Source organism: Macaca fascicularis, chromosome 3 (assembly GCF_037993035.2).
Source record: "Macaca fascicularis isolate 582-1 chromosome 3, T2T-MFA8v1.1".
Classification (NCBI taxonomy): Eukaryota; Metazoa; Chordata; class Mammalia; order Primates; family Cercopithecidae; genus Macaca; species Macaca fascicularis.
In genome coordinates this window covers 148,592,687-148,617,993 of record NC_088377.1, presented here as the reverse complement: position 1 = coordinate 148,617,993, position 25,307 = coordinate 148,592,687, and the positions used below count along the sequence as shown (strand labels likewise).

At 38.1% G+C, this 25,307-nt stretch overlaps 1 protein-coding gene across 1 annotated transcript in view; it reads right to left on the bottom strand.

The window, feature by feature from the left end:
* The window catches only part of PRKAR2B (protein kinase cAMP-dependent type II regulatory subunit beta), a 114,730-nt gene that overhangs the window by 79,388 nt on the left and 10,035 nt on the right, over positions 1-25,307 (bottom strand). The window contains exon 2 of the mRNA XM_005550477.4: positions 11,266-11,301. Within this exon, the coding sequence (XP_005550534.1) occupies positions 11,266-11,301 (36 nt within the window). The remainder of the gene's footprint in view (positions 1-11,265; positions 11,302-25,307) is intronic.

Sequence of the window (25,307 nt, the reverse complement as noted above, 5' to 3'; positions counted from 1 at the left end):
AAATGATTAGCTAGTATAAAACATATTGCTGGGCTCTCAGAGATGAGACTTACAACCCAATGATCGTAACATTCTCTAGTAGTCAGCTCCGAAGAAGTAGCTGGTTCAAGATGCTGATGAGGTGGGGGTGGGGAGACTGCATTTGCACACACCTGTTTAAAATACCAGTTTAGACTTTTTAAAGGTGGATCAATTTGTTTTCAAAACTATAGTCTACAAATACAGTTTATGATGAGAGACTGAAGTTGCTTTTCTGTTTTCATCTAAAAAGCTAAAGGATGTTACATTTCAGAGAAATCTTTGCTCTCCCCCACAAATAACAATACAATATTAAGTTAATCCAAATTTGGGGTAGGGGAGTTAGTTGTAAGACATACACAAAATTATGCACTTTGGCCAATTAACATTAGGTGTGATAAGTTACAGGAGGAAAGAAGACACACTAAAATTATGGTGTTTTTATCAAGTTAAAATTTGAAAAATCCAGTCTAATAATAAATAAAAGTTTATTTAGCACTCAAATGTGTCAGACACTATGCTAAAAGCTTTGCGTGTATTCTCTTCCAGAACAACCGCAACCCGGATTTACAGAAGGTCATTTAGGTAAGTTGCCCAAGGTCACACATAAATGATGGACCTAAGATCCTAAACTACATCTGCCTTCCCTGGGCCCAGCCCAGTGCCCAACATATTGTACGCCCTCATTGAATATTTGACTGTTAAATTTAAAAACAGCTCCAAATCCAGCCTCTTTACTTCTACATCATATTGCCTTCTGTACCTAAGGTAAATATCAGGTTACAGTGCTCTCACTGGGAAGCTGTCAGAGTTAGCCTTAAGGAAAGTTTAGTTAAACAAATATTTACAGTGAATAAATTATAACCTAAAAACTATCAATCCAACTATGTCCTCTTTTCTCTGTCACCCTTGGTCATCCACAAGAAGTAAGACCCTCTGGACCACCATCTTTTCCCCAATTTCATCTCCCCACGCCTTAAGCTTCCCTAGACTGCAAGTACTTCAAGGGCACAGCATGTGTACTGCTGTGCCTGGTGTAATCCCTGGCAATGGTAACTGCTCGTAAATATTTCCTCAAATGAAATGCTGCCTTGTGGCTTCCTTCTGTCCACTACTACCCTCCTTCCCAACACATTCCCCACACCCTCACATTCTTTTATAAAATATTACTGACTTTTCTATGCCTTGGTTGAAACTTGGTTCTTCTCCAAGAACACTCCTTCTCTTAGAGGGCACCACTCCCCGCACACAGTGGGATCTGAAAGATAGTGAGGGCACGCTGTGGCTCCCCACACTGACATCTGGACCACTCCATAGTGCTCCCACTGAAACCTCTGTGCTCCTCGGAGAGCCACGGCAAACAGATGCCACTTCCTGCCTGGTACCTGGCTCACAGTTTTCATTTCATTCCAACGTGCCACCATCATCACAGACAGTCAATGTCCAAGTTGACAACCCATTTGAGAGCCCATCCTCAACTTACCTTGGCTTCCTTAAATCAAATAAAATGTCATTCAACCTGCCGTTTAGCAGCCTCACCCTGTAACTATATTCACACTGGTCCTTACCCCAGCACACGCTACCTCAGGAATCTCACACCGCTCTACACACATGCCTGGAGAAATCTTCCCATCCTCCTTGCATTCTCATTTCCTTACTTTGCATTCTGTTTTTTCTGTGACCTCATCCAGAGTGCCCTTGTTTCTCAGTCCATTAATTATGAACCTCACTGTTTAGCATAGGGAAGAAGACATGTGAACAAGCAACTTCAACATCAAACGATGTGTAATAGCAACGGTATAGGAAGAAAGGAAGGAAGGAAGGAAGGAAGGAAGGAAGGAAGGAAGGAAGGGAGGGAGGGAGGGAGGGAGGGAGTGGATGGCAGGGAATGTGGTGAGCTACAGCAAGGCTAGACAAGAGAGCCCATGGTATGCTCCAAATATAAGCAGGCATATATTGGGGGAGAACGCAGGCACGCCATGGGCCTGGAGCAGGGTTGCCACACACCACCATTCGACAACTCTGAGGGCACTATTCATTCATGCAGGTTGTCCTGACAAAATGCCAAGTTAGCAAAATAAGGTAAGTGTGTTAGTTTTTTTAAAAAAATAATCACTTCTTTTAGATAAATGTGCAATCTTCCTTTATAAAAGCTTTTTGTGAGAACTTTCATATCTCACATAGTGCACACCATGGTTGTATCACCTAAGCCATGGCAATCTGCAACAAGGTAAGTACAGAGAGTAAAAGAGTGTTTAGATACAATTATAGCAATTTGATATTGCTGTGGCAGTTTTATATTTCTCAAAAGTACTGGTCTGTAGTGCATTGGGAAAACAAAAACGAAAAACTGGTCCTTCACACAGAGTTGGTGAAGTAGTGACCTAAACTCTGCTTGTAATTAAAGAATGGTTGCACTATGTCTAAATGTCTATTCTAGCTACTCATACCTATTTTATAGATCTAACTCCCTGACCCCCTTTCCCCAGCAGTGGCAGTGTTCCTGTAATTAAGGCACACAGGGTTTGGTGGGTTACACAATTCCCATGTATTATCTCCCAAGCCCTTCCACATCTACTGGCAAAACCACCAGTGTGAAGAGTCTGAGGACACTACAGGTGCGGAAGGATCCTCCCTTCCCACCATGCCCCCACCCGAACAGCTGCTTTCACTATCTTCCTTTCTCCTTTCTCTGGAGGGCTCTAAGAGAATTCTGAGAAAATGCAATTAAGTTCAAGAGATAATCTAATTTCTCATTAGCCTTGAAGTAGCTTATCAGCATTTCAGGGCCTAACAAAAAAGAACCTGAGACTCAACACTGCCACAGATTCCACTGGGCTCCAATTCCCAAGGTTGCTTAACAAGTATCAGCAAACAAGCACTGCTAGAGTGTGGAGCAGGAGGGGAGAGAGGCTGGAGATGAACCAGGAACAGCACTTGCACTGTTCACTTGGATTATTCATAATGAATCACAGGGGAGAACCCATTTTATTATAATACTAGTGTGGGCACTGAGAGATAACAGATGCATGAAGTGACTTGAAGGCTCCCTAAATGGCTTCCATCCCACCCAAGGAACAAGCCTGGACAAAAGTCCCCAGGCCTGTGCCCTGGCATCTCAGAGAACCTCCTTAGGTCCCAGTCCCACCCTCCACCCTGTCTTCCCACCTCCCTTGCCCAGGGCTGACACCTATTGTTTCATCCTGTTGCCTCAGTCAAATGGTCTTTCTGGCCCTTGATTTCAGCCTCACCTTGGATGTTACCCTTCTGACTAACTCTTCATGTCGAACTCTGCAGTCCTAAAGCCATTTCCTTTTTTTTTTTTTTTTTTTTTACATGAGTACCACTGTGTCGCCCAGGCTTGGAGTGTACAGTGGTGCAATCTTGGCTCACCGCAACCTTTGCCTCCCTGGTTCAAGCGATTCCTCCACCTCGGCCTCTCAAGTAGCTCAGACTACAGGCAAGTGCCACCATGCCCAGCTAATTTTTATATTTTTAACAGCGACAAGGTTTTGTCATGTTGGCCAGGCTGGTCTTGAACTCCTGACCTCAGGTGATCCACCCACCTCGGCCTCCCAAAGTGCTGGGATTACCGGCGTGAGCCCCTGAGCCCAGCCTCAAGAATCTGTTTTTCATGGGTTATCTACTGTTTCATTACAACAATCATCTTGTGAGTTAGGTATTATCCCCATTTCATACCCAGAGAAACTAAGCCTTAGAAAGGTTACTAAGGATACACACACACACACACACACACACATACACACACACTTTTAATACGTAGATAGGTGAGTAGCAGAGCTAGTATTCCAACCCTGGTCTGATTCCAGAGCCTGTACAGCCTCTCCTGGCAAGGCAGACATTAACAATTTGAAGCAATGGTAAATTAAAGGATGAAAGGCCTTAAGTCCCTGCTGTCCATAGCCAATGGGCATGCACATATGGTATGCTCACTCCATACCATAGGTGCTTGATGGCAGAGGCAAGCTGCACAGCAACATACGGTGAAAATGGACTTTTTACAATAATACTGAATAGAAATACCTAGAATATTCTCTCTCCTTATAGTCCTGGTAAAACATTACAAATCTTAAAGACAGCACAAACAGTACCCTTTCTGTGAGGCAGGATCTGGAAGAACTGTATGTTTTCTCCTTTTCACTTTGAGGATATTACGGCATTTACTACACTATGAGTCATCATCAGCTTCCCTGCTAGACTGTGCACTTTGTAAGGACTGTATCTTATTCTTTGTGGCATCCCCAGCACTGTCCCTGACACACAAGAGGGACTTGGTAAATGTCTGCTGAATAAACTAGTACATTAATTAAAGTAGTATTCTCCCAATATGCATTCCCAAGTATTGGTGATTACCAGGCTTACTAAAAAGGAAACTAATTTCAAAAAACAAAATATGAATGTAACTATAATTATACCAGAAAACTGGTTTGACAATATAGAAATGACCTCTGGAAAAAAATAATTTGGGGGTTAAAAGCTGTTATCGTCAAATAACCTTAAAGTAGAAACAATGAATACCAAGGCTACAAAATATTTCCCAAACAAAACAAAAGGAAGCATATGTTCCATGAATCAAGGAAGCATATGTTCCTTGAATCAGATTCAAGACAAGATCTGAACTTCTGCTATTTCACTAATTTATTGGGAACTAATCATTTCTGTTCAGGGTGATTTCACTGAGATTTGTAATATCACATTTTATACAGTAGGCGAGACTGAAATTTAAAGATTAATTTCACCTGTGAATTATTCTACATCATAGTTTAGAAAAAACTATAAAATTTCAGCTCTGTTAAAAATATACTATAAAATTCAATGTTCATACTATGGCAAAAAATTAAACAGTGGTTAATTATATAAGAAAAGAAAATCTTTCTATTATAAGAAATAATTACTTATTAGAACAAGTAATGCTCAACAGTAGTCCTTGAAAGCATAGTAAATGTCAATGCAAAGATTTCATGGACGTCGGTGGGGCATACAGACCAAACAACAGCTGTGCTAATGCCATCTATGAATGCATAACAGGCGGTATAGGGTACTGTCTTATGGTTAGGAATAACCTTCAAAACTCTGAAAAAGCAAATTTCAAAAACTTCAGGGAGTCAATTTATGAAAGGCAAGAAAAACTGAGTCATGACAATTAAATGTAATAAAAAAAATCCTTGAATTAGCTAGAATTTAAAAGAGAGAGAAAAAAAACCATGATAGGACAACAGAGAAAATCTGACTCTAAACTCTGTATGAGATAATAGTATTGTATCCAAGGTTAAATTTCTTCAGTGTTATATTAACTAGAAGAATGTCCTTTTTCTTAGGAGATACAGGCTGAAGTATTTAGGATTCCTAAAAGTTTCAATAAAAAATAAAAGACTGCGTGCCCATGTAAAGATGGAGGGGAGACAGCATGCAAATGAGGCAAAATATCAGCAACTGGAGAGCCTAGATAAAGGTGCTCACTGAACTCTTTAAACTGTTCTAGAAGGGTAACTTTTTCAAAACAGTATCTTAGGATTAAAAAAAAATTCAGAGTTCCAACCTCATGATGCAAGGCATTGTCTCAAGATTAACTGGACATTTCTAGCCCCTCCCCAGTTCAGAGACAAAACCACAGAGGAAAACCATTACAATTTTTTTAAAAACCTATAATGTGTAAACAATAAAAAAGATGCCCATATTAAAGGATTACTATTAAACAGTGTTATGACTCTCTAAGGCTTTATTCTGACAGGCTAAGGCAAAAAGCTGAGGGGTTTATTGCTTTGTTTTAAACCATGTTCATAAGAAGAGGGCTGACAGCTAACCTTTTGAAAAGCCTAGACTCTCTGTTGGGGGCTTTATTAAAATCATCCAACACCTATAGTCACAGCACTTTGGGAGGCTGAGGCAGGTGGATCACTTGAGCTCAAGAGTTCAAGACCAGCCTGGGCAACATGGCGAAACCCTATCTCTATAAAACACAAAAATTAGCTAGGCATCGTGGCACGCACCTGTTCTCCCAGTTACTAGGGAGGCTGAGGTGGGAGGATCACTTCAGCCTGGGAGGTGGAGGCTGCAGTGAGCCAAGATCATGCCACTGCACTACAGCCTGGGTGACAGAGTGAAATCCTGTCTTAAAAAAAAAAAAAAATTGCGAGGTATGGTGGCTCACGCCTGTAATCCCAGCACTTTGGGAGGCCAAGGTGGGCGGATCACAAGGTCAGGAGGCTGAGATCATTCTGGCCAACGTGGTGAAACCCTGCCTGTACTAAAATACAAAACATTAGCCAGGAGTGGTGGTGTTCACCTGTAGTCCCAGCTACTCAGGAGACTGAGGCAGAAGAATCACTTGAACCCGGGAGGCAGAGGTTACAGTGAGCCAAGATCATGCCATTGCACTCCAGCCTGGCGACAGAGTGAGACTCCATTTCAAAAAAAAAAAAAAATTAAAAATTAAAAAATAATAAAAATCATCCAATTAAACCCTCACAAGTTTGAATATAGCTGTTAAGATCCCCAAGCTGAAAGAAATGAAAATAAATAAAATTAAACTCAAAGAAGTAAACAACTTACATGCAAATTCACAGAGAAAATGGGAAAACTCTAGTCAGTACAACTTCAAACCCTAGGATCTTTCCCATATATTAGTTGATCAGTGAAGCAACAGGATTATTTCTTGATTAAAGCTTTACTCTTAAAATATTTACTGAGTTACTACTTCTACTACCACCACTAAATTTTTATTTGTTTATTTACTTTAAACGGAGTCTCCCCCTTTGTCATCCAGGCTGGAGTACAGTGGCGCAATCTCAGCTCACTGCAACCTCTGTCTCCCAGGTTCAAGCGAATCTCGCACCGCGATTCTTGGCAAGTAGCTGGATTACAGGCGCCCTCCACCAAGCCCAGCTAATTTTTGTATTTTTAGTAGAGACAGGGTTTTACCATGTTGGCCAGGCTGGTGTGGAACTCCCAATCTCAGGTGATCCACCTGCCTCAGCCTCCCAAAGTGGCAAAATTACAGGTGTGAACCACAGTGCCCAGCCACCGCCACTAATTTTTAATACTCACAACAACAAATGATATATTATTTCAATTTTCCACCAAAAATAATCATCTTCCAAAAAACAAAGAGCCCATATTGTAAAATGGATTATGTGGCCAGGCGCAGTGGCTCACACCTACAATCCCAGCACTTTGGGAGGCCAAGGCAGGTGGATCACCTGAGGTCAGGAGTTCAAGACCAGCGTGGCCAACACGGTAAAACCTTGTCCCTATTAAAAATACAAAAATTAGCCAGGCATGGTGGCGTACGCCTGTAGTCCCAGCTACTTGAGAGAATCACTTGAACTTGGGAGGGCGGAGGTTGCAGTGAACCAAGATCATGCCACTGCACTCCAGCCTGGGCAACAGAGCAAGACTCCATCTCAAAAACAAATAAAATAAAATGGATTATGGATAATGATTTCTCTGTTATTTTATATTATTTTTTGAGACAGGGTCTCACTCTGTCGCCCAGGTTGGAGTGGCACAATCTCAGCTCAGTGTAACCTCCACCTCCAGGCTTCAAGTAAATCTCCTGCCTCAGCCTCCCAAGTAACTGGGACTATAGGCAAACACCCCCACGCCCGACTAATTTTTGTATTTTTTGGTAAAGAAGGGGTTTCACCAAGTTGGCCAGGCTGGTCTCGAACTCCTGACCTCTAGTGATCCGCCCACCATGGCCTCCCAAAGTGCTGGGATTACAGGTGTGAGCCACCACAACAGGCCTCTCTGTATTAAGGATGTACTGATAAGAAGGGATATTAAGAGCTGAAGAGCATTTTAAGAGACCAAAAGCAGTATTTCTTTTTCTTTTGTTTAAAAATGCGACTATGAGGTACTGTTTAAAAATAAGGTTATGGGGTGCTGTCAGGATGATATCAGAGATATATCTGGAATTCAGAAGAAATCTGACAGTTTTTCATCATGTTTTGTGGAACTTACCCAATCTAATCAGTAAAGTTGGGTCCTATTCTTACGGTGCCCATCTATGCTTCTCTCCATTAGTCATGGAGAGTGACTTGCACTTCTGTACCAAGTAGGATGCTGGCTTATACAACCCTGAAGCCTCTACAAATTCTTAAGATACTAGGAATTCTGTTTGAAAATACTGAGTGAAACTGATTCCTTTCACTTACAATAATAAAAACTGACAGGTTTGTGGGCCAGCACTGAACACATGAAGAAGACAAGAGACTATAGCACAAATAGTGTTCTTAAAAGTGTAACAATAATCCTAAAGAATGTATCTGTTAAGCATAAACATTCCTCTCATCTTCATAACAAAAGAAAAAGGTATACAAAGGGGAAATGTTTTGTTTAAATTATTCAGGTTTGAAATATTTATGTTTGATAAATGCAGTATGAATATCAAAAGCCAAAAACTCAAAGATATAGGAAAGTCAGTTAATGAATTATTAATTATAATTCATAGTAATTTTTTCTTTTGAATCAATAATGACTGAACACCTAGCACTACACATTTGGTATTTTTGTTGTAATATATATATAGCATTTACTGTTGTAACTTTAATTTAAAAATAGATGAATAAGAAACAAACTCTTATGTCGTACAGACGTCTGGTTGATTTTACCTGACTTACTTTCTTCCCCTAAATTACCATTCTTACATTAAAGTTCTATGGGTTATGAAAAGAAAAAGTATCTCTGAAATAAAACTCAGTCAGAAAAGGTATCATAAGAAATCTTTTGAATTATCAAATACTATTGACTGCATTTTGAGAAGATACTCATTTCTTTTTCATTTTCAGGAAATGTTACTTTTTTAAAAAGTGCATCTCTACTACTAAACCTCATATTAGCCACTAAATTAACAAAAAAACTGTAGCATTTCCTCCTCAGGATGTCTTAAGACTGTTTCTATATTCTTTGCCAAAAAAGTTTTAGACAAACTTTTACAAGACATAAAGTCTCAAATAAAATACAGACAAGTAGATGATTAAATAAATCCTCTTCCCTTTTATCTTATACCATTGCTTTTTTAATCCAAAGTATTAAATAATTTTATTTTCCTTGCCTGAAAGACTAAAACTGTATATAAAATGCTGAGTAAAGTGCCTGATCCATCACTGGTACTCCATAAGTTAGTTCTCTTTTCTAATAATTAATGTCAAGATTCATTCTCCTAATGGTTTCCAGCATATTATATTATTGGGATAACAATTTTACTCCTTTTAAGGCTTACTGCTATATATAGCATGACTCCGGAACTTGGTATCATCTTATTTATACCAAATTGTTTCCTGTTGTTTTCACTGACATTTCTTGTTACCTGTCATTCTGGCAATAAATGCAACATTTGATTTTAATGTGTATTTGTTTGTGGCATTACATCATCTCTACATTTCTGGCCAAGTCTTGCTAAAACGCACGGACACACATGGGGGTGGGGTATAAAATAATGGCATTTCAAAACTAACCTATACCCTGGAGCCCCTGATCTATCAATTAATTTCTTTTTGAGACGGAGTCTCGCCCTGTTGCCCAGGTAGGGGTGCAGTGGCACGATCTTGGCTCACTGCAAGCTCTGCCTCCCAGGTTCATGCCATTCTCCTGCCTCAGCCTCCTGAGTAGCTGGGAGTACAGGAGCCTGCCACCACGCCCAGCTAATCTTGGTTTTGTATTTTTAGTAGACATGGAGTTTCACCATGTTAGCCAAGACGGTCTCAATCTCCTGACCTCGTGATCCGCCCTCCTCGGCCTCCCAAAGTGCTGGGATTATAGGCGTCAGTCGCAGCGCCTGGCCAATGATACGTATATTGTACAACAAATACTAATGGAACATGCCCGGAAATAAATGTCACATGTCATAAGGTTTGAAACATTTATTTTGAGGTAGAAAGGGTGATTATTTATTCTATGATTCTTAGCTGTGTTTCTATTGAAAGAATTTCACCTCATGAAGACAAGGCATCAGAATACTGATTCTCTCTTCTTCCTCCCTTGTTCTCACCACTGCTCATAAAGAACAACTACACTAGAATATCATCACACTTGATAGTTCTTCTTTGGGATAAAATTTGATGCCTTTCTGACATAAACATAACCTCTCATTCCACAAAAGGCATTACAATCTACAGTTGTTTTCAACATTTAAAATAAATATGCCTTGAGATGACAAAAAACTCAGAACAATAAAGCAGATGTTATTCCAATGTAGCACATTATCCTTATAGACCTGTTCACTATATAACAAGAGTAAATTATACCAGTAACTGCCGACAAATCAAAAATAAAATTCAACATTAAAATGTCTTTAATATTATAGCACAGGTATGAATAAGGTAATATTGTGAAATAAATGACTCATTTGTATTATATAAACTCCAAAGATGATCTGTGTGAAATGTTTATCTTAGGTTTAACAAAAAATTTCCAGGTATACTTAAAGAGTAATTTTTTCAAATCAAATATTACCCTCACTTCATCTGTCCTCTTATTCAGAGAAGATATTCCATATGGTGATTTTTCTAAATAACAGTTTATCTCAATGCCCAAACTCATTTTACTTAAGCCATTTTGGATAGAAGTGGTCTTAATTCTGTCTCATACCTCCCCAGCAGTTTAAATAGTACACAGTATACTGAACCTAATGTAAGCCCTTGTTAATGGCTAAGGCCTATCAAGTTGACTACATTAGGGCACTGTGGTATATTTAAACCAGCAATAGCCTCAGGGGCACAAACAAACATGAAGCAATTTGCTCCTATTCTAAATGGCCCCATAATGACACGTTCTTATATCTGCATTTTAAGAGTTCTCCTGTCCCTTATTAAAAACCCTCTTATAAAAACAAACCAACAAACAAAAAAACAAACACTCATCACTGTTTCTAAGGTGTCCTTTACTCATCTGCTAAATCACTGCTTCTAGATTATGGCTGGTAAATCACACAATTATGCAGGTAGTAATTCTATCAAGAGCAAGAATAACACCCTAGGCTGACAGTCTCCATTTAAAAAGGCCCACCAGTTTAGTACACAGTGTGACTTTCAGTGTAGCCACTCAGAGGGCATTTTCAATTGCTTCCTAGATAGTGATTATACCAGATAGTTGTGTTTTCTGGGGAAAATAACTGACAAATAAAGGTTTACTATACAGCAATTATTCTTTGTATCTTCTTGTCCAATATTATCTTTTTAAAATGTCACCATTAGTAAACAAAATCTATAATATAATCAGACTTACCTGAGGCACGCCTTGTGAATCGGTTTATTACTGGAGCTGAAAGAAAAAGCAGAATAATATGATTAGAATAAAAGTCTAATTTTCCCTGAAAAGGCTCAAATTGGTAAATGATCTTATAATTTAACTACAGAAAAAGATGAATAAATAAGAGGAAACACCATAAATATACAAAAATATTGAAATTCATTAATAATCAAATAAATATAAATTGAAATAAATATTTAACCTATTAAATTAGCACTTTAAAAGAAAAATCCCTAGTTATAGACAGCTAAAATTACTTACGTGGGGACCATATAAAGAGATACAATACCTTTAAAAAACAATTTGGCAATTACATCAAGTACTATAAAAGATTTGTGTCACTTAATAGGGTAAATCTACTAGAGATTTAACCTGAAGTACTACTACTAGTGAAGGAAAGAGCAATGTATGAATAAATCTATTCGGCAGCATCATTTTTTAAATGATAAAATTACAAAACACAACTGAAATTGCTCATGTATGTTGAAATCATCTTTAGCTGAAGGATAGTATATCCTTGAAAGTCTCAGATTTATAGTTCTGACGATTTTTGTGCAATCCAAATGTTCATAACACGCAAATCTGTCCACTGAAGGCTGCAGTCTCAGGCTGGTGTGCGCACCACTTAGCTGGCAAGCCTACCAACTGCCCACTCCTCCGACTCAACTCAGCTCTGTTTCTTCTTGGTTTTGATGACATAGTTATCTCAAGAACCGAGGTTTTTAAAAACATTCCTTTCTCAAGAGAAGCAGGTACATTTCTGGTTCATTTTATATAAAGGAAGGACATAATGTACTATGCAGTATATTTTGGTAACAGAATGTCATAAGTCTACTTCAATACTTTTAGAAGAGTAATTATGAAATTTGTTTACACTATGGAAACATTAGGTCAAGTAAAAAAAGACAAAATTTTTATCAGCAGTATGATTGCACTGCATGAAAAATATGTATGCACAGGAACAAGTACTATAATAAAACTATGTCAGATGTGTAGTGCATTAATCCTGACAATCATGCTATCAAATATCAGCATCTTTGGCCAGGTGCGGTGGCTCACGTCTGTAATCCCAACACTTTGGGAGGTCGAGGTGAGCAGATCACCTGAGGTCAGGAGTTTGAGACCAGCCTGGCCAACATGGGGAAACTCCATTTCTACTAAAAACTACAAAAATTAGCCCGGCATGGTGGCAGGTGCCTGTAATCCCAGCTACTTGGGAGGCTGGGGCAGGAGAATCACTTGAACCCGGGAGGCAGAGGTTGCAGTGAGCCGAGATCGCTACACTCCAGGCTGGCTGACACAATGAAACTCAGTTGCAAAAAAAAAAAAAAAAAAAATCAGCATCTTCATACAACTGATGACTACATTTTACAGTAAGTCTCAGAGAAATCTATTAATTTGTTTTAGATCACACAGTCACTCTGCATCAGAGCTGGAGAATCTGAATTTACGAGTATCTTGCATCAAAACGCTGCCTCAGAGAGAACAGAAAATGAAAATACAGATTCCTGAAATCATACAGTAAGAGGTGAATATTATCTTCCTTTGTGATCTTCATTACAATTAAAGATTAACTTTGTGAAATTCATAAACCCAATTATCAAGATATTATCATTTATAACAAAATTACATCCTCCAAAGTGACTGAAAGACATAAAATATTTACTATTTATATACCACAATACTTTAGTCATATATTTGCACAGTCACAAATTACGTACATTAAAAACTTGCATCAGGTAAATTGTGTTATGTATATCTTACTACACATATACACAAAGGCCCATCAGTTTTCAAACCCCTTTTTTGCAACGATTAAAGTTAGTCTAAAGAGTGCCTCCCCAGCAAGCTACAAGGACAGTGAACGGAAACAAAATGCAAAAAAATGCAACCACAGGAATGCAGAACAGAGAGTGCAAGCAGATACAGGCAAGATAAAGGTTTAAAAATTTCTCTTAGCCTTGGGGCAAAAATACAGTAGACATTCTCTGCCCCCCTGCCCCCTCCAGCCTCTCTAGATGATGAAGCCACAAGACTATGGGCTCCTGGTTTGAAAGGTCGAGAAGTCTTTGTTTTCCTGGGGTCCTTAGGTTTCTGTGTCTTTCTGAAGTGTTTAAGGCAGAGGTTTTCCACAAAGGTGGCATCGCTATCTAGAAGATGTTTTCTAAATTTGTGGGGGCAATTTTGATTGTCACAGTAATTCAGAGGACACCCTTCCTTGGCTTTTGTCAGGCAAACTCCACAACAATCCTGCACAACAAAGAACTGTCCTGCATCCTACAACTTTTGTCCTGCATGACTTTTAAAACATCCCACTGGGCATTCACATTGGCAAAAAAAAAAAAAAAAAGTCCATTTATAACCATCTGGGCCTAAATCCTAATACAGCTCTTTATATACACATGGCTCATTTATGCAGCTTTAATATACATCAAATTTTCTACAACACAATGACAACATAAATCAAATTTGGGTTTTTTTGTGTGTTTTGTTTCTTGCTTTGTTTGGAATTTTACTAATAGATGTTCACCATTTCAGAAAACCATGTGACTACTACAGTGCTCCTTATGGTATTTGGATTGCTAGTACAATGCTTTTTCATCAGACTCCGTTTGCAGCTTTTATAGAGCCTCTACATCTAGGTGGGACAATCTAACTGCATTGTCTTCTTGAGTACATGTTGAAGCACATACCTACTGAAATACATTTTACTTGCTATAAATTATCTTACTTTATTTCTCCTTGATATTTTTGCTAGACATTCTGTCAATTTCTAAATTGCGGGTATAAAGGTCTATGATTTTCATTTCCCGACAGTTAATGGGGCATGGGATTGGACAGTTAAGAAAATGGGTGCACCAAGCAAGTGGTATGCAGTAGTTAAGGTAAACACTGGGTTTTGAGAACAATCATCAAAAATCCAATCTCTCATACCCATAGCCCTCCTTTCCACTTGCAGGGATGAAACACAAATGTTTCCTGTACAAACTTTCAGCAAGTTAATGGTCACCTTCACCATTTTTCCAAGTTTTTTAGTCTAATTACCAAAATAGAGAAGGCTGGGAATCAGGGTGGAGGCTTTGCTGGAAAAAAAGAAATGTGCATCCGGCCAAGCTATGCCTGGTCTTCTCTCTCAGGAACCTAAGTCAGGGAAGGTGAGCAGGAAGGTGAGCATGGGCACCGCCAACATTCCGACCTTCCACATCACTGGCAGGGAGGGGGTGAGGCGTGGGGTATGGACAGACCACCCAACTGGCAGACAGGAGCTTTGGGCTCTAATACTGGCCACACCACCTTCTGATGGCATAGATGAACCATGTAACCTTGACTTAAATTTTCAACTTGTGATATATGGAAGCAAGATCTGCCCTCCTTCTTTCAGGCGGTTTTTCTGAAGAAAAAAACCTGGCCAGGCGTGGTGGCCCACGCCTGTAATCCCAGCACTTAGGGACGCCAAGGTGGGCAGATCACCTGAGGTCAGGAGTTCAAGACCAGCCGGGCCAACATGGAGAAACTCCATCTCTATCCTAAAACTTTTTTTAAAAAATTAGCCGGGCATAGTGGTGGGCACCTGTAATCCCAGCTGCTCAGGAGGCTGAGGCAAAAGAATTGCTTGAACCCAGGAGTCGGAAGTTGCAGTGAGTGGAGATCGCACCACTGCACTCCAGCCTGGGCAACAGAGCAGGACTCCGTCTCAAAAACAAAAAAACATAAACATCTTTGGAGGTACCTGTCAATTATAAATTCCTATTCAAATGTAAGAGACTGACGCTTATTTAGTGTAAACTAATATTACCACTTTTTAAATATACAAAATAAACAGCAATACAAATTTCCAAAAAATGTTAACAGATGAAGGTGTTTTAAAATGTGACAAGTCAAATTAAATTTTCTCGGATTTTTGGTTTTTACCTTTAGATTTTCTTATTCTGCGGATATTCGGTGAATACACACACACACACAGACACACACACACACACACACCCACACACACACCCACACAGAAAGAGAGAAAACTAGAGACTAGGATAGAAGGAAAAAAATAGGAAATATATTACATGCCTGGAGAAATAAACAATATGATTTAAGAGCAGAGTAAAATCCTAGCATTTCTAAGAGAATATAACCTAAGATCTTAGTGAATCCCCAAGGAAAAAAGACACAAATATTTATATAAGGTTTGACTTTCTCCCCAACACTACTGCAGTGGAACACTGAGTCCTATGTTCCTATGAATATCTTTGTGCTTGTATAACCAGAGATCTCTTCAGTTGCCAAACTATATTCCACTAGATTCGTTTAGTTCCTACGCTCCCAAGAGACCTAGAAGTGTAACTGATTCAAGTCTTCTTTAATCCTTCAGTGTCCTTACAAGCAAAATCCTCCATTACTTTGGATAAACTGAAGGAGTCTCTCTATCTCAGCAGTGAAAACAGCCTCCCAAACCTGCTGGACTGAGTTCTGCACCAGGCCAGCAGGAACTGCTTGTCTGCTCACCTCTTCATGCCCAAAACCTATCACAGTGCCTGGTAGATAAAGGTGCTGAGTAAATAGCTGCAGAATGCATCAATAAACTCTGCAAGGAAGCAGAGCAAGTCTCCCTGTCCCCACTAATTTTGTTGCTGTATTGAGTGTGGATGCTAGGCACTGGAATTGTAACAGAGTCCCTACCCTTGAAGAACTTATTAAGTCTAGTTGTATTTTCAAATACAATGGCTTCAAAGACTTATACCCTGCAACTAGATACCTAATTTAGAAAAATGTAGGCGAATGAGAAATCCAGTAGAAGACTAAAAAACCTAAGATAATCTATGAAACTAAAAGTCAAGTTTATAGCAGTACACACAGTTTGCATCTCTGAGCATACTGCTGGGAGAGAAACTCCAAGTTAAAGAAACAAGAGCCCTGAGAGCTGTGATCTGCAGTCATAAACACACACACACACACACACACACACACACACACACACACACATATACACACCGAGCAAACAAAAATAAAAAACAAACTATAAACTACTCTATCTACACTGTAGCTGCGTTAAGTTAAATTAGCCTTTTGCAGAAAAGTGTTCATATACCCTAAGTGAAATATACACAATAACCTTGGATTCAGCTGAATAATTTTAGCATCCTTATCCTCCCATTAATCACCTTTTCTAGCAATAAACACTTCCTGAATCTGTTAACTGTCTAAATAAAATATTCTAGAAACTGTGTAAATCAAAACCATGTAAGATAATTATTTTTGAGTGAGTAAATATTTAGTGCAGAATAAATTAATTTCTCTTATGCCTGTGCTTCAGAAATTAAAGTAAAATAAGGCTCACCCTTGAGCCGAGGAATAATTAACTTTTTTAAAAGGTCAACAGCAAACAGGCAAATAAACAACGAAACTTGAAAATTTTTCTAATTAACCTAACACACACAACTTGCAAACTTTTAATACGTACATAATTTCTGGTATTGAAAATGACCACTTATTTTCTATATTTTTGTTAAAAGGTGCTGAACCTTGACCACAATTGCTAATACTCAGAGATATTTTACTCGTCACTGTCTTGTAAGCCCTTGAAATACTATGTATTTCTAGATACATAGTGTCTAGGAATTTGTTGAGATTCAGCCTGTGGAGGGGCTCAAAGGTACAAGGACAGAATAATAATTAGCAGGTACCCTCCAAGGCTTCATGGTCTTGGTCTCAACGAGACACAGATTATGAACCATGTACCTCAAGGCACTTCTTATGAGACATAACGGGAGCTGTCTGAGAAGCCAGCATTTGGGAGATCACTTTTCTTCTTCCTTTTTGATTATACAGCAAGAAATACAGAGATCAGGTGTCCAACCCACTCAGACACATGGATTATGGCTGGAGGTGGGGCAGAGTAAGACGAAATATAGATGCTTTTACAAAGTGCCCATTTCAAAGACTTCCTTTGTATTTATTAACCAAATTCCTCAAAACAAAACTGACATTTTAGAATATGAAGGTAACAAAATAAAATGATTACATTAAAAAAAAAACATATTTTTGCTTGTGAATGAACATGAGTCTCCACTTCTTAATTCATCAGGATTTTACCAACAATGCCCCCTTAGGAAAAGAGAGAAAAATACAGTTCAGTCAGAAGAGTCCTAAAAATGACTAAGTTTTTATAAAGCTACACAGAGTTGAGGCAGTAACAATGTCAAGAAAAAGCTTCCCAAATACTTTCAGGGTTTTAAATGTGGGCTCAGAGTTAAGTAGAAAGGGGTGGGAAAAGCCACTGTCAAGACGATGTAAACTCACTCTCTGCTTCTCCATACACAAAACTGTCTCTTGTAAGTCTGTATGGTCAGATTCACATAAAGAGCAGATCTATGGAGACCAGTGTTCTGCTTGTAAGAGTAAACAATCCAAGCTAGACTAAGAATACCAGAAAAGCTGGAAGCTGCAAAGAGTTCAAATTGCTACAGGTCTATAAAGTCACAACAAAACAGCTCTAGAGAACAGTAATTTGGGAGAAACAAAAGGGAAAGGCAGGAGGGGAGGCTTTGAAATGAAGAGCAACTGAGAGAACAATCAGGGATGTGACTAAGGTTGGCCTACTAATAAGAGTACAGTTATAGAAAATACCCGTATTAGGAGCCTTCCCCATACACTTTCCAGAATGAAGATATTCTTGCCATTCCAGTCTCAGCTCAAATGACCCCCTCTCAGGAAGCTTTTCCCTGAACACCCAGTTTAAAGTTGCCCCCTCTTGTTCCTTTCAATCGTACCATCCTGTTTCCTTTTCTCTAGAGCTGGCTAAAGATGCCTACCGTTTCATGTTTATTGTCTGTCTCCTCCCTTGCTACATTATAAGCTTCATGAGGGCAGGGTCTTTCCTTGTTTGTCTGCTTCATTACTATATCCCCAAGGCTTAGAACACTGCTGGCTACAATATACATTAGGTTCAAAAATGCTGAAGAAATAGTGCTAATGAAAAATAATATAATAGGGGTGGCTCCCTGACACCTAAAGATTATTTGGCCAAGCACGGTGGCTCATGCCTATAATCCCGGCACTTTGGGAGGCCCAAGTGGGTGGATCACATGAGGCCAGGAGTTCAAGACCAGCCTGGCCAACATGGTAAAACCCATCTCTACTAAAAATACAAAAATTAGCCAGGCATGGTGGTACACACCTGTAGTCCCAGCTACTTGGGAGGGTGAGGCATGAGAATCGCTCAAATGTGGAGGCAGAGGTTGCAGTGAGCTGAGACTGTACCACTGCACTCCAGCCTTGGTGACAGAGCGAGACACCGTCTCAAAAAAAAAAAAAAAAAAGCAAATGTTATGTATACAAGTATTAAGTTTCCGAAAACCATAAATTAAAATATAGTATATAGTATTGGCTAAAAACACAAAATAGACTTCAAAACACTAGAGCTTGACTAGTCTTTGGCTTTTTTTCAAGTAGTATTATTAAAAGCAGTACCACTTACGCCCCACAATTATGAAAATGTAACCTGGTTTTAGTCTCTAACAAGAATAATGAAAGATTTCATAAGATAACCAGAGCAGAAGGCAATGGCATTTCTCAATTAAAATGTGAAAAAAAAAAAAGGATTTCAAGAGCATCCATATTTCCAATTTAAAAAAAGAGGTGAAATTCACATACAATAAAATGTACAATTCAATTAGTTCTGATAAACATATACATCCACAGCTAACACTTCAATCAAGATATAAAACATTTTCAACACCTTGGATAGTTTCCATGAGGCCTCTTACAGACAATTCCCACAATCTCATAGGCAACCACTTGTTAGGATTTCTACCACTGTAGTTTAGCTTTGCCTGTCTTTGAACTTCATGCAAACATAAGATTAATTCCTGCTGTTCTTTTTTAATGAGTAGTAGTATTCCCTTATATGACTATACCATCATATATATATATATATATGTATATATCCATTCTCCTGTTGACAGACATTTCAGTTTCCAGTTTGAGCTATTTTGAATAAAGCTTGTATAAATATTCTTTAATATTCTTCTAAATATTCAACTCTTTGTTGGTAATATTCATTGAAAAAATCTTCCAGTTTTGTGACTGTCTTTTCATTTTGTTTACAATAACTTTGGTTGAGTAAAAGCATATGTTTACAAGCATTTTGTAAATGTTAATTTATTTCTCTTAAATACCTAGGAGGAGGATTGCTTGGTCATAGGTGGGTGAATGCTTAAATTTATAATATGCCCACAGTGTTCCTAAGTGTTTATATTACTTTATGACCTCAAGGACCATATATGAGTTCCAGCCAACATAAGGCATGTCTTATTTTAGCCATTCTTGTGTGTGTTTAATGGTGTCTTACAGTGGTTTTAATTTTCACTATCCTGATAACTAAAAATACTGAGCACATTCCATGTGCTTATTGGCCATTCTTATGTCTTGTTTTTTTTTCCAAGACAGAGTCTCGCTCTGTAGCCCATGCTGGAGTGCGGTGGCACAGTCTTGGTTCACTGCAACCTTTGCCATCCCAGTTCAAGCGATTCTCTGCCTCAGCCTCCCATGTAGCTGGGATTAAAGGCACGTGCCACCACTAATTTCTTGTTTTTAGTGGAGACGGGGTTTCATCATGTTGGCCAGGCTACTCTGAGACTGTTGACCTCAAATATCTGCCTGCCTAGGCCTCCCAAAGTGCTGGGATTACAGGCATGAGCCACCGCTCCCAGCCACTGTTAGGTCTTCTTTATTGACGTGTTCAAGTCTTTGCTCAGTTCGATTAGGGTCTTTTTATGAGTGAGCTTTACCAGTTCCTGCTATATATTCTCAGCAATAACAAATTAAAATGCATAAATTTTTAAAATCCTAGTTGTGATAAACTACATAGGAATAAAACTAAGACAGGAAAATCCTTATGGAGAAAATTAAAAACATTATTGATGAATATGAAAGGAAGACTGAATAAAGGGACACATATTATGTTCATGGATAGGAAGACTCAGTATCATTAAAATGTCTGTCATCTCCAACTTTGTTTATAAATTCAAGCAATTCCAATAAAACTACCAATAAAGATTTTCTACAAAACTGAAGAAGCATATCGTAAAAGTCTCATGGAATAACTACAAATAGTTAAATCATTTTAAAGCAAAAAAAGTGAGAGTTACCATACCATATATCAAGACCATTTAAAAGTCACATTAAGAGAAAGAGACATTGATGAAAGGACAGACAAACCCAACAGAACAGAACAGAAGCCTGAAGTACATTCACATGAATGTGGAAATTTGTATACTCACATATAAATGGAAATTTAACATTTAAAAATCAGTGGGGGTAAAAAATGAGTCAATACATAATAATGAAATGAGATTCCCTAATTCATACCGTATATAAGAAATACATTATAGATTAATTAAAGTCTTAAAGATGAAACTCAAGACTTACAAATTTTTACAGGAAAATAAAGAGATTATCTTTTTAATTTGGATTAGTGATGAAATCCTTAAACAAGGCAAAAAAATCACAAGCAAAAGGAATGATTAACATTAGCCTACATTAAAATTAAAAATAATGTTCAAAGTTATTGTAAACAAAATGAAAAGACAAACCTAAGATTGGAAGATTTTTTCAATGACTATTGCCAACATAGAGTTGGTAGCCAGAACATTAAAGGAAGGGAGGAAGGGGGGAAGGAAGGGAGAAAGGGACGGAGGAAGGGAGGGAGGAAGAGAAGGAGGGAGGGAGGGAGGGAGGGAGGGAGCGGAAAAATCCTTCTACAAATCAGTAAGAAAAACACAATCAGCCAGATGGGAAAAATGGCAACAAATTTTCAAAGAAAATAAACTACAAATACGGTCAATGAACATGAAAAGATGTTCAATGTCACTAGCAATAAGAGGAAAACAAATTCAATTCACAGTAAGATTCTATCTGACATCCATCCTGTCAAAGCTTGTTGAAATCTGACAATATTGAACGTTAGCTTCAATGTGAAAACCAGGAACTCTTACACAGCTGATGAGAGTACAAACTGGTGCAACACCTTTACAAAGCAGATACGACAATGTGAGGTGAAGTCAAAGCTGTGCACCCCTACAATCAACCTTTCCACACTTAGGTACATCCCCTACAGCAGCAGTCCACAAACTTTCGATCTCAAAACCTCTATACAGTCTCAAAAATTATGTGTGTATATGGTTATATCCATTGATATTTGCTGTATTATAAATTAAAACTGATAAATATTTAAAATATGAATTTAAAAGAACAACATGCAGGTTACTAATAACATATTTTGATAAAATAATACTATATTTTCCAAAACAAACAAAACTTGGTAAAATTTAGAATGACTTTGCTTTACATTTTTGCAAATCTGGTATGATAGAAGATGGTTGGGTTCTCCTACTTGCTCCTGCATTCAATCTGTAGCAATATCATACCATCATGTACCCTCTGGAAAACTCTACCGTAAGCTATCATGCTGAGAGCATTAGAGAAAAAAAGGCAAAGAAATCTTAGAAGTATTATTATAATTTTCATTCTATGGACTCTTGCAAGGTCTGGGAAGAGGAGGCAAATGGTCCCCCAGAGGTATCCAGACCACACACTGAAAACTATCTTTAGAAACTACATTTGCCTAACACACACACACACTCACTACAGCACTATAACAACAAATTGGGAACAACCAAAATATTTACCAAAGAATGGATAAAGTGTGTATTTATACAAGAGTATACTACATAGCAGGTTAAAATAAATGAACTAGAGAACTAGAACTACATGAATCAATGTAACATCTCAAATGCTGTTCTCAAAAACAAGTTGATGGATAATAATTTACATAAAAGAAACTTTTATAAGTGCAAAATTTATACAAATTTCTAACCTAATGTCTATGCAGTAATAGTACAAAACCACATACCAGAAACATAAACAATAAATGCATCATATTGGTGGTTATCTCTGGAAACAGAAGTTGATGGAATGGGACAGGACAGAGCACACGAAGGGCCTCCTCCTACTGCACATGCGGTATATTTTAAAAGAAAAAAAAACAAACAAACAACTAATTCTTTTTTTGAGACAGAGTCTTACGCTGTCACCCAGGCTGGAGTTCACTGCAACCTTGGCCTCCTGGGTTCAAGTGATTCTCCTGCCTCAGCCTCCCAAGAAGCTGGGATTACAGGCATGTGCCACTACACCCAGCTGATTTTTGTATTTTTACTAGAGATGGGGTTTCATCATGTTGACCAGGGTGGTCTCAAACTCCTGACCTCAGGTGATCTGCCCACCTTGGTCTCTCCCAAAGGGCTGCGATTACAGGCGTGAGCCACCATGCCCAGCCAGAAAAATAAAAATAAAAAACCGTGAAGGGTGCCAAAATGTTAAAATCTGTCAGAGCTAGAAGACTGCTTATATGAGTGTTCCTTATTTATCTGTGTCTTTCTGTATATTGAAAAGATGTCACAATAAGTAAAAGAGAAAAAAAATTCTGCTTTACTCAGTTTTGGCAGATAAAAAGCTCTCACTATGCTCTGATATTATCTGCCCAGCCAAATTAGTTCAAAATGTACTTTAATGCTAAATGTGCTCCTAAAATATTTTTCATAAAATATTCTTTTTTACAAACGGGTTTCTGCTAAAATTCAAACATTAAAATACCTTTTAGATTCCATTTAAGGAATTACAAGAAAGGTATTTCAAGGAATTATTATGCATCAAAAGTCCTAATATTGCTTGGCTGGTAAACTGCTGTTAACAGTCAAATAAAAAAAATCAAAGACCTATGAACAACTCCATGTAAAAACAAAGATCCCAAAAGATTGTCTTTATTTTCTTCTAAAAATAAATTACTAGCAATTTGTAGTTGAATAAGTATAGAATCATAAGTTTTCAGAATAAAAACACATACTAATGTAAGACTTGGAGAGGTATAAATTTGTCCCACCATGAGCTTACTTTTATAAATATTATGACATGAGGAAACAAGCTGTCAATTTAATGCCAACTAATTGTTTTCCAGTTAATGTGTACTTCAGGCACATAGTTATGTTTTTCTACAAGATCTGCCTCATTTAAATAAAGTAACAATTTTCAATACTTCTACCTACACATTCCTAAGTTGTTCAAAAGTTACTTTCTAAACCTTAAATTTAAGACCATAAACTTGGAGACTGTGTAAACACACATCTATTTACTCCATCAGTTAAACACTGATTCTCGGGGAAAGGATGGTATGAAAACAAAGCAAAGCTTTATCCCATCTTTTTTTTTACTTTTTTTTTCCAAGTCAGACTATTTACCTCGATTTTCAAATGGAATTAAAGGAGGACATGAGATTTAAAGGAGTACAGGTTTTTAAAAATTTGAAACTCTTAACTAAAAGATTTAAAGACTTTCATATTTTTCATTAATAACTTCTTTAAAGTACTATTACTGTACTGTCTTGAGAGCAATCTCTAGTTTATACTTCTAGTCAAATTTCATTTTTTTTTAAACTGTCATGTTCTCATTGAATTCTAAAACTTGTATTTGTTTCCTTCCTTTTGGTTTTGTTGTGTTTTGTTTTTTTAACAAACACACATTAATGCTTAGTGTATACCAGGTACTGTTAATTCATTAAATTCTCACAGCATCCCTCTGAGGTAGGTACTATCTTTATTCCCATTTCATAGATGAGAAAAATGAGGCACTGATCATAAAATACATAACTTATTCAAGGTCCCAAAAGTTATAAATGGTAGAGTCAGGCTTCAAATCTAGAGTCTGTACAAAAATGAAATCATGCTTTTAAAAAAGCTTCCACTATTTCATATGTTTCACATAAAAATTTTTGGCAACTGAAAACAATCTGGTTTATTTTTGCTTTTTTCCATAAAAGCAAATTGCCAGGTTTTAAAAGTATGAGGCAAAAGAAAAGGAGCTCTAGTGACCACGTTTATGAAAATTAGTGGAGTGGGAAAAAAAAAAAGAATGACATGAGAGTACAGGAGAGAAGAACTGAGGAAAGAGAGAATACATTCAGTTTAGGATAAAATTGTTTGCAGGTGCCTGAAGAACATGCAAGCAAAGGTATTTGGTAAGCAGGTGGGTATGTCCATTTCAATTTTAAAGAGACAGGTCTGTGCTGGAGCTAGAGGAAAAACTGGAGGGCTCCAGAGAGTGAGTGAGTCTTGAGGGGTCAGCAGGATTCAAGCAATAGAGGGAGTAAGGCAGCTTGCCTTGCAAAGTGGCAGGAATGAAGAGGAAAGGCAAAGAGATGGAAATGGACAAAGCAGGTTCAGGGCAATAGATCAGTTTTAGGTTAAGCACAGGGTTCACATAAGCAGATGCAATGACATACATCATTAGTGGTTTGTGGGGGGCCAGAATGTCACCTCAATTAGAATATGAAATCCAACAGGCAAAAGAAGCCTGTGCAAGTGCGTTCTGTGCATTTTATAGTGTTCCATGTCAGGTCCAAGTCTCACACTGTATTTTTAATATAACAAAGTCCAAATCCAAAAGACTGAACTGAAGATAGGCTAAAGCTTTTATATTTTATGAAAACACCTTAAAATACATTAATGCAGGCCGGGCGCGGTGGCTCAAGCCTGTAATCCCAGCACTCTGGGAGGCCGAGGCGGGCGGATCACGAGGTCAGGAGATCGAGACCATCCTGGCTAACACGGTGAAACCCCGTCTCTACTAAAAAAAATACAAAAAACTAGCCGGGCGAGGTGGTGGGCGCCTGTAGTCCCAGCTATTCGGGAGGCTGAGGCAGGAGAATGGCGTAAACCCGGGAGGCGGAGCTTGCAGTGAGCTGAGATCCGGCCACTGCACTCCAGCCCGGGCGACAGAGCGAGACTCCGTCTCAAAAAAAAAAAAAAAAAAAAATACATTAATGCAAAAGATTACTAAGAAACTATTATTAAGTCTATTTAAAATATTTACATGCCTAAGAAGTTTTCAATCATTTTATATTCATACACATTTACCATTAGACAGTGTTCAACTTAGTACTCAATATTTTAAAAAACATTTGCACACCTACTGTG